Below are 10,038 nucleotides of genomic sequence, written 5' to 3' on the forward strand. Positions count from 1 at the left end.
TATGGAAGGAAGGAATGAAAGGCACTGTGGCTGCATGCTCAGCAGTTCCTCCCCTCCGTCCACGTTTCAGGAAACATGTCCTTCAGTGACACCTCTGTCCTTTCTGTTTTCCCAAGATTTCCCTTCATGCTCAATTTAGCCAGATTTCAACCTGAATTAAAATGTCAGGAAACAGGGTAGTATTTAAATTATGCTTTGACTCAGACCTCATGAAATCCCTTATGGAAAGTCCCTTGAATCAAGCTCCCTTTACATCATTATCAGAGCGTCAGCCTCTAGAACCTTCTTACCCACAATCAGATCTATCATGGCTCCAATGGAGTAAGTACATTCACGGTGGGTAAAGAGACTTCAGAGGGTCTGAGTAGACCCTCGTTATTGCTATGATCCCCCTAGCTATGCTATCACAAAGTCTACAATTTTAGAAAAATCTAAAGGATACAATTTTAGAAAAATCTTCTACAACAGTTATCTGTGTAGGAAAGCCTTCCCAAACTGCAGGCAGTACTACTCACCTAGTGTACTTAGCTCTTCCTCACAACCTCTCAGCCCAGCAGTCATAGGAATGTGGTCCACCTACACTCACTTCACTATTCGGGAGTGTGAAAATGTGCAAAACTAGACAGGTATGTCTGTACTAAGGTAAGTTTATGTGTATAACTGTGAAAGAATTCTAGAGATCACTGGGTTGAAACGCTCCATTTACAGAGGGGAAAATTGCGATCCATAGAAGTCAAGAAATTTTTCTCACTGTGTCACACCTAACCATACGGGCTGAACTGGAACCCAGTTCTGTTGATTCCTAGTCCAGTGCCCTCGCCAGTGTAACTCACTGACTCACTCAGTCCTAGTTTCCTGCTCTATTCTAGAAATCACTTTCCTTGATAGAAATCTCTCCATCTCTTTATGTCGGTGTGTGAATAGCCGTGCCTGTGTCAGTGAGCATGTATGCGAATGTCTACGTGTCTCTCTGCGAGTTTTGTAAAGCATATCACTGGGTGTTTATGCCCTTTCTCCCAGGGAAAGCTCTAGGTAATTACAGCTCCTTATGTCGGCACCAGCGGTGAAGTCAGGTGAAGATCTTCTGAATCGATCATTAACAAACAAACTTGGTCCTCTCTCCCGTCAGGAAATGTGGCAAAATAATTAGGGTGGAACCAGACTCTCCCAGGGTCAAACTCGGTTCCAGGCAGTGAAAGAATTTAGAGACGAGGCTATAAGTGGCTGTGGCAGACCAGCAGCATACTGTCTCTGCAAAAAGGATGTGCCCAAGCTAACATGGATACCATCTTGGTTTTCAGCCTAATCATTACATCCTATGATGCCAACAAGAAAGGTAAGTACTTCTCTAGCCTAGTATTCTGGGAAATCCAAAGAGAAGCCTAGAAAGTGTTTGGGGGTCTATTCCGCCGGATAGAGATACAGCTAATACTTAGCAGATGATGCCTTCTCCATGTTATTCAACCCAGAGAGATAGCTGTTTCATGGTGAGAAGTCTTCAGAGAGTGTGATGCATTCTTCCATTTTGTTCATGTAACTAACATTAAAATTCCCTTCACTGTTAGATGGCTTTCTTTCCTGGAAAGTACGGTCAGAGTTTCAGTATTGTCATCACCTAAGACTCCTAAATTCATAACCCCTCATAAGATGTTGTCTTCCTTTTTAAAGGCATTACGTCCAAATAGGTGGGGATGCTCTTGGGTGGGAAGAGCTGAGAAAGGGTAGTGTGAGGGTGGAAAGGCACCGCTTGCTGCTCTATTTTTTTTTTTTTTTTTGCGGTACGCAGGCTTCTCACTGTTGTGGCCTCTCCCGTTGCGGAGCACAGGCTCTGGACGTGCAGGCTCAGTGGCCATGGCTCACGGGTCTAGTCGCTCCGTGGCATGTGGGATCTTCCCGGACCGGGGCACGAACCTGTGTCCCCTGCATTGGCAGGCGGACTCTCAACCACTGCGCCACCAGGGAAGCCCTATGTAAATTTTTAAAATGTCACTTTAGTGCATGGATTAGGCTCTTTGGAATTTGATTAGTATGAACTGATTCCTATGGTCTGTTTACCCCATGAGAAACTGTGGGATACAAGAGAAATAACATCAAACAAGTGTTTATTTCCCCAATGCTCAGTTTCCATAGCTACAAATGAGAGATTTGACAAGATGGTCTAATTTCTAGATATGTAAGCCCAACAGCAATATGTAAGGCCTCTCAAATAGCCCTTTCAACCTGCAAGTATTATTACAGAATAATCTCTAAAGGAGATTTCCACTTAAATATAATGTACCTAATGTTCCCTATTTAAAATGAATTATTTTGTAATAAAGCATCATCTCCGGGCTTCCCTGGTGGCGCAGTGGTTGAGAGTCCGCCTGCCAATGCAGGGGACGCGGGTTCGTGCCCCGGTCCGGGAAGATCCCACATGCCGTGGAGCGCCTGGGCCCGTGAGCCGTGGCCACTGAGCCTGCGCATCCGGAGCCTGTGCTTCGCAACGGGAGAGGCCACAACAGTCAGAGGCCCGCGTACCGCAAAAAAAAAAAAAAAAAAAAAAAAAGCATCATCTCCTAAATTATCCATTTCATAACTTTGCATTTTTTGTAGATCTCCTTAAAGTGGGGGAATTCTTGCTCAAATATTCTTAGCCAAAGAAAAGCTAATATTGCAATTCCATCAGCACTGGGAATAGACTGCTTGTATTTACAAACTTGCTCCACCTTAATACGCAGTTACCTAGCAGATGAGACCTAAGAGATGAGCTGCCAACAGGGATGGACATTAATTTAGAAGCTGGGCAGAACTCGAACTACACTGACGGATGAAAAGCCTATTAACTAGATTTTGAAACAGTGGCTCCCAGGAGGTGGGAAGACATGCCACACTGAAATCCCATTATCCCTGTGGCTAGAGGGCACAGATCTTCTATGCAGAGACAGGATCTCTAGGTTTTGCCTCCTCTTTCAATCATAATATCACTCAGTTTGCAAAGTGTTTTTCACACCTGCTTTCTCATTTTTGTTTCCGATCTTCACATCACTCCTGTGAAATAGGTAGACCAAGAATTATTTTATTATAACCATCCTGCAGATAAGGAAACCAAAACTCAGAGAACTTATATGTTACTTTTCCAAAGTGTGATTTATTTATCTTCATCTCATCTGACCCAGAAACACACATGGTGTCACTTCAGAGAACTGATGGGCGCTGTGCTGAAAAAAATCCCACATAATTCTCGTTTTTCCTTTTGAGCCTGTTGGCTCTTTGTCTCTGCTTCTCTTTGCCAACACTGTCTTCCTGATTCAACAAATCAAGGACTACTTCCCCTATAATTTGTGTAGAGTACCTGGTACTGTGCCCACTGGCCTCTGAAGTAAAGAACTGTCATTTTCACACGGACTTAAGACCTGGGAGAATAATTCAGAAAAGTCAAGTAGGACGTACAGATCTCAATTTAATAAGCAATGACAGGAGGCCATTAAAAATAGAATAGGAACCACTGTCGGAACTGGATTAGATCAATTTCGGAGGCACGTGAAGGTGGTTCCAGACCTCAGCCAGCATCCATCCGCACCCCATCTTTTCCACAGCTGTTTGAGTCACCATCATCTCTCATTTGGATTCTGCAAGAGCCTCCTAACAGGTTTAGGAGGGTGCTTCTCCGGCTTCTCCCAGGCCCCCCCCTATAGTGTGTTTCCAACTCAGCAGCCCACTGATCCTTTAAAAACAAAGCCATCCGGTCACTTCTCTGCGCAAAAACTTGCAACGGATCCCCACTTGAAGCAGAACAAAGACCAAAGTCGTCATACTGGCCTACAAGGCCCTAAGTGATATGGACCCATTTCCTTCAGAGACTCCCTCATCTCCTATGACTGTCACCTTGCTCACTCCACTGCAGTCTCTCTGGCCTCTGTGCTCTTCCTCTAAAACTAAAACATGCCAGACACACTCTGCCCCAGGGCTTTTACACTAACTGTTGCCTCTGCCTAGTTCCCCAGCATCTGCTTTGGCTAATCCCCTCACCTCCTTCAAGTCTCAGCTCAATTCTCATCTTCTCAATGAAACCAGCCTATCCTGTAGGTAGCCCAACCACTGCCCACCCGCACCCCTCAGACTTCCCCCTTACCTTTCTGTACTTTGTTTCTTTTCGTAGCACTTATCCCCTTCTAACAAACCATAAAACTTACTGTACTTATTGTCTGCTTACCCCCGTCCCCCCTCAGCCCTCCTTCTCCCTTGCTTGTTCCCATGGTAGAATGTACCCAGCTGATATATCCGAAGTACGGAAGCAGTCCCTGGCACATGCTAGATATTCATTTTTAAATATTTGCTGAAAGAATGAAATTGAGGGGTACATGAAGCTAGGAGGTCTCCCCTTCTTCCAGCTCCCCCTTTCCCCAAACCTCTCTCAAAGTCGTTGACTTAGACTCCACTAGACAGACCTGCCGCAGTCATTAAGGCAAATTATGCTACTTCATGTTCTTCCTTGGACTTTGGAGCCATCTTTTTTTTTTTTTTTTTTTTTTGGCGGTACGCGGGCCTCTCACTGCTGTGGCCTCTCCCGTTGCGGAGCACAGGCTCCGGACGCGCAGGCTCAGCGGCCATGGCTCACGGGCCCAGCCGCTCCGTGGCATGTGGGATCTTCCCGGACCGGGGCACGAACCCGTGTCCCCTGCATCGGCAGGCGGACTCTCAACCACTGCGCCACCAGGGAAGCCCTGGAGCCATCTTTTTTAAAGAAGGAGACTTTCAGTGGTGCTACACCCTCCATCCTTATCATCATTATGCCCTTACGAGAATGGCCATACTCCTTCACTCTGAACCTACCTTAGTCAAAGGCGCCATGGGAATTTAATCCATATCTTATTAGTATCTCTATCCTCATTTATACTTTGGCATTATTAAGGCCCACACTTTAAACCCATGGACAGATCGATGGGGCCACGGTTAGAAGTTTATATCAGCTGGGTAGAGCTAGGGTTTTGTCAGGTAAAATCAAAGGCAGGATAAAGTTTTCTCAGTTGGCCTTTCATTGTTTCTTTCTTGTTTTATAGCTTTTTTTTTTACCAGGGATCTCCCAGTGTAAGGTCTATCCAGTGATGGGGGCTTCATCAGAGACTTTTCCCACCACTACCACCTTCGTAACTCCTGGGAAAAACGGAGAGAAAACTACAAGGATTGATGATTTTTCTAGTCCTCTGAAACAAGGTACAGAATAAGTAGAGGTGAGACAAGAATGGAAAGAAAAAGAAACATTTTCAGTCCCAACACCTGCCTGGGTCTCCTAGAATTTTCCTGGAGGTTGAGAAGTTACACACAGTTTGCATTAGAAAATCACTCCATTTCTTATGGGAAAAGAAATCAGCTTCTCTATAAAGAAGGTCCCAGAAATGTTTGTAGCTTGACACTATTAATAATCCTTCACCTCGACACAAGTGAGCTCACCTTGTAGCCAGATTTGGGGACAGCATAAAGGGTATTGGTGTGGTGGGTAATTCCAGCCATTGTGTGAATAGAGAGGTGACATTTAAACTCTAAGCACTCGTTACAGTGATGACAACAACCAAGAAGCATGTTTTCATCTGTGTTGTTTTTACAAAGAGCCCTCCCTAAATTGGCCAGGACTCAAATTCTGTAAGATTTCAGTTTGGGTTACATCCCAGTTCCAACAGGAGAAACGTAAATATGACATTAGTAATAACAAGATGCATATGAGCCATTTGTCCCCAAATTTGGCTTATGACCCCAAAACAATGGCAATTTACCTCTGTCCCTCATATGCCCCACTAAATTGAGAAGAGCATAGGAAAGGTGATTTGCTAGTCCCATACAGTATGTGTGTCGAGGCACAAGGACAGAGACCCTGAGAGGGCTGCTTGTGACAGACTCCCTTGCGTAACTTTTCTTTCCATGAAAGCAGTGCAAGAATCAATCCTACCTGATCATGGAAAAATTCCAAATCCTAGTAAAGGTGACTCTGGGAAGAGACCACAAAGGAGGTTAGAGCAGAGTCCATGATGTCTACCCCACTCCTGACTCTGAACTGGAAATTCAGCCCTTGTCTCTGAATCAGGCTGGGCCCCTATTCATCTTGTGAGCCAGGAGACCTTCAAGTCAAAAGGTCAATCTCTTCCTTCTCTCAAGTTCTCTTTTCTCCCTTTTCTATTCCCCTCTCTCCTTTTAGACACAGATGAGGACCTAGAGAAGAGGCAGAAATGGAGCATCGTGGGCAAGTTTCTGATTGCAGTCATCACCTTGTTGTTCAGTGGAATTGCCATTATAGTGTTCGTCATTTTTGATGTCCCATGCCCTGTAAGTTTGCTGAGGTACTGGGTCCTTGGGCTTGATCTATAAAGACCTCCTTCTGTTCCAGAGGCAGGCTGGCATAATGAGAAAAGCACAGACTTTGGAGTTCGGACACACCTGCCACTCTACACTCACTAGCTGAGTGGCTTTGAGAAAGTTGTTTGCTTTCTCCAACTGCAGCTGCCTCATCTTTAAAATGGGACTAATGACATTTGCCTCTCATGGTGGTTATGAAGTTTAATGGAGGTTCTGTGGCAAAGGCTCCTGGCACGTAGAGGTGCTTGCTAAATGCAAGTTCCTTTCCTCTGCTGTACTTGTACATTCTCTAGGGAGGATAGAGCCAATAGGAATGTATATTTTCTTTTTCCTTATAAGAGATGATTTTCAGTAATTCCCTCGGGGTCCAGTGCTTAGGACTCTACGCTTTCACTGCCAGGCCCGGGTTCGATCCCTGGCTGGCGAACTAAGATCCCATAAGCCGTGTGGCACAGCCAAAAAAACCAAGAAAGATGATTTTCTTTACATGGCCTGATGTGAGGTTTGGAAGATAATCAGATGCACAGCAGCCACCTGAAGTTAATACCAGTCATTTTCTCCCTTCAGAGTCAATGCCTAGGAGCCAGAGAGCTATGCCAATGCCAGAGGTTGTGGAGAAGGCAAAGAAAGGAAGGCCAGCAACCTGGTGTAGCTGAATCCCAGACTGACTCTCAGCCCAAAAAGGAAAGTGTTCTCTGTATGGCTATTGTCATTTGCCTAGAGAAAATGGGGTTAATATATAAATCCTGGGAGACAGGAAGCTGCTTTAATTATGCAGCAAATGTGGGTAATTCTTTTGTTTTGTTTTGTTTTGTTTCGTTTTGTGGTACGCGGGCCTCTCACTGTTGTGGCCTCTCCCGTTGTGGAGCACAGGATCCGGACGCGCAGGCTCAGCTGCCATGGCCCACAGGCCCAGCCGCTCCGCGGCATGTGGGATCCTCTTGGACCGGGGCATGAACCTGCGTCCCCTGCATCGGCAGGCAGACTCTCAACCACTGCGCCACCAGGGAAGCCCGGTAATTCTTTTATGTGTCAGGAAATGGGCAGGTATTTGTACTACTGTTTTCTTAACATCTGCAGGGTCATAATACAATACGGTACTTATTGAAAATAGCTATTTCTGGGCATCAGATATAATAAATCAGAATGGCTAGAGTGGGACCAGGAATCTTATTTTTAAGATTTTTTTTCACTGGACCACCAGAGAAGTCCCCTTTTTTTTTTCTTTAGATTTTTAACAAGCTCCCTAAGTAGAGGTGGTTTTACTGTGAAATTAATGAAGCTTAAACTCAGGACCCACGGGAACTGCACAAAGGCTTTGTATCCAATTTTGTATTTTTAAAATCTGTATTCTTTTTCTTTAGAAAGGGTCCCTGAAATTGTAAGAGCTTCAGAGCCCACAACCTACATCTCCATCCCTGCCCCTGGGTAACTCTGACATACAACACAGTTCAGGAACCACCACACTTGAACACAGCCTAAATACTTGGCAAAGTACCTTCTTTCTTCCCTGCCCTGGGGTTTTCTGGCAGGATTATAAATCCATATTGCACTTTAGTGTGTAAGTCAGACACCACACCACCGGCTCAGCATGGCTGCTTTAAATAGTTTTCCCACCAGGAATGGACGCAGCCTTTGACTACAAGAAAGTGATGGGTGCCTTCTCTACATCTAAAAACCCACTGAAGCAAAGTGATGAGGTCTCCAATACTTTTTTACATGAAAGAAGGTGGCCACTTTTGTAGAATTACAGCACTGAGAATGGGTCTCAAAGATTATATAGTCCCGTATGGGACACACTCTTTAGTTCCATGTCAACTGCACATATCAATAATCAAGCAGAGGACTTCCCTGGTGGCGCAGTGGTTAAGAATCCACCTGCCAATGGAGGGTACACGGGTTCAATCCCTGGTCTTGGAAGATCCCACATGCCATGGAGCAACTAAGCCTGTGCGCCACAACTACTGAGCCCGCGCTCTAGAGCCCATGAGCCACAACTACTGAGCCCGTGTGCTGCAACTCCTGAAGCCTATGCACCTAGAGCCATGCTCCACAAGAGAAGCCACCACAATGAGAAGCCCGCACACCGCAACTAAGAGTAGCCCCCATTCACCGCAACTAGAGAGAGCCCGTGTGCAGCAACGAAGACCCAATGCAGCCAAAAAATAATAATGATAATGATAATCAAGCAGAGTGCAACTAGAAGATGAATACATTCCAGAGGTCTAATGCACAGCATAGAGATTATAGTCACCATATTGTATACTTCAAAACTGCTAAGAGACTAGATCTTATACATTCTCACCACAAAAAAGCAATGATAATTATGTGACGTGATGGGATGTTAGCTAAAGCTACCGCGGTAATCACACTGCAATTTATAAATGCATCAAATCAACACGCTGGACACCTTAAACTTACAGAATGTTACATGAAAATTAAATCTCAATTAAAAAAATCAAGCATGGGGCTTCCCTGGTGGCGTAGTGGTTGAGAATCTGCCTGCCAATGCAGGGGACACGGGTTCGAGCCCTGGTCTGGGAAGATCCCACATGCCGCGGAGCAACTAGGCCCGTGAGCCACAACTACTGAGCCTGCACGTCTGGAGCCTGTGCTCAGCAACAAGAGAGGCCGCGATAGTGAGAGGCCCGCGCACCGGGATGAAGAGTGGCCCCCGCTTGCCGCAACTGGAGAAAGCCAGTTAGTAAAAATTAGCAAGATTAGTAAAAAATATTTGGTCCACGTTGACCCAGATCTTTGCCCCTTCTCAAACAGAGTGAGATTGTTTGGGCCTGATTCCAGGAATGAAGTAGAATCCCTGTGCATCTGGGATCCAAAGTAGCTGCACATCCAGGGCCCTTTCCATTCAAGGCAAATCGGTCAAACAAGGGATGGCTGGGCTGTTTACTAGGAGGTTGTTGGTTCCAACAAACTGTAGGTTCTCATACATAAGTGCACTTTGCTGATACTTTCTCAGTGTAAAGCACAATAACTTTTCCTAGAATTGATGGGTAACAAAGGCGAAATGATGTGAACTTGGAGTTACACGGGGTTTTGTACTCAGCTATCTCTTTGCTGGTACATTAAGAACTACCCATTTGCATCCTTCTTTATCTTTCACATTTCCTTTCAGTCTCTAGGTTGGACAAGATGCTCCCAAACCATCAAGCCCCAAGAAAGCTGCAGAGATCACTGTGGTCCACGAGACACACTTCTGAAAAGGTCCGCTCAGCCTCACACACTGAATGAAAGATCCTACATTGTCTTCCCCCTACTGTTCATCAGTATGGGCAGATTCTTGCCAGTCTTACCCTCGGATCTTCAGCAGGGACATGACGACCAGACAGTAATGCCAGGCCAATGAGGGGGACGCCTGGGCTCCAGAGTTACTCTCATGCCTTTGCTACTGACTTAGCCACAAGCCTCTGAAATTCACTTGCTAATCCCACAAAAAATGGATATTCTTTTCACCCCATCAAATGAAAACAAAAAGTCTTCCCTCTAAGCACTATGAATGGACCCATTACTCTCTTTGACAAAAGGTTTAAACACAGCCTCCAAGGAACTGAGCAAGGCAACCCTTGGTGTGGCACATTCACCAAATCCTTGACTGTCCTCTCTGCTGACCTCACGCGCACTGGCTCTCAGCCAGCTGAGAGTGGGGCTCCTGTTTTCCCAGGCTGGCATTCATAGGGCTTTATGACTTAGCCT

At 45.5% G+C, this 10,038-nt stretch overlaps 1 protein-coding gene across 1 annotated transcript; it reads left to right on the plus strand.

The window, feature by feature from the left end:
- Positions 1-1,278: 1,278 nt before the first annotated feature.
- On the plus strand, positions 1,279-9,610 carry LOC308607680 (uncharacterized protein C17orf78 homolog; the record flags this gene model as incomplete). The annotated part of the gene is given in 7 exon segments (XM_081219831.1): positions 1,279-1,336; positions 4,892-4,953; positions 5,040-5,199; positions 5,202-5,210; positions 6,170-6,297; positions 6,895-7,011; positions 9,468-9,610. Coding segments are annotated over 7 exon segments (612 nt in total). The 3' UTR covers positions 9,546-9,610.
- Between the last annotated feature and the right edge of the window lie 428 nt (positions 9,611-10,038).

Source organism: Mesoplodon bidens, assembly GCF_964165515.1.
Source record: "Mesoplodon bidens genome assembly, chromosome: 19".
Lineage (NCBI taxonomy): Eukaryota > Metazoa > Chordata > Mammalia > Artiodactyla > Ziphiidae > Mesoplodon > Mesoplodon bidens.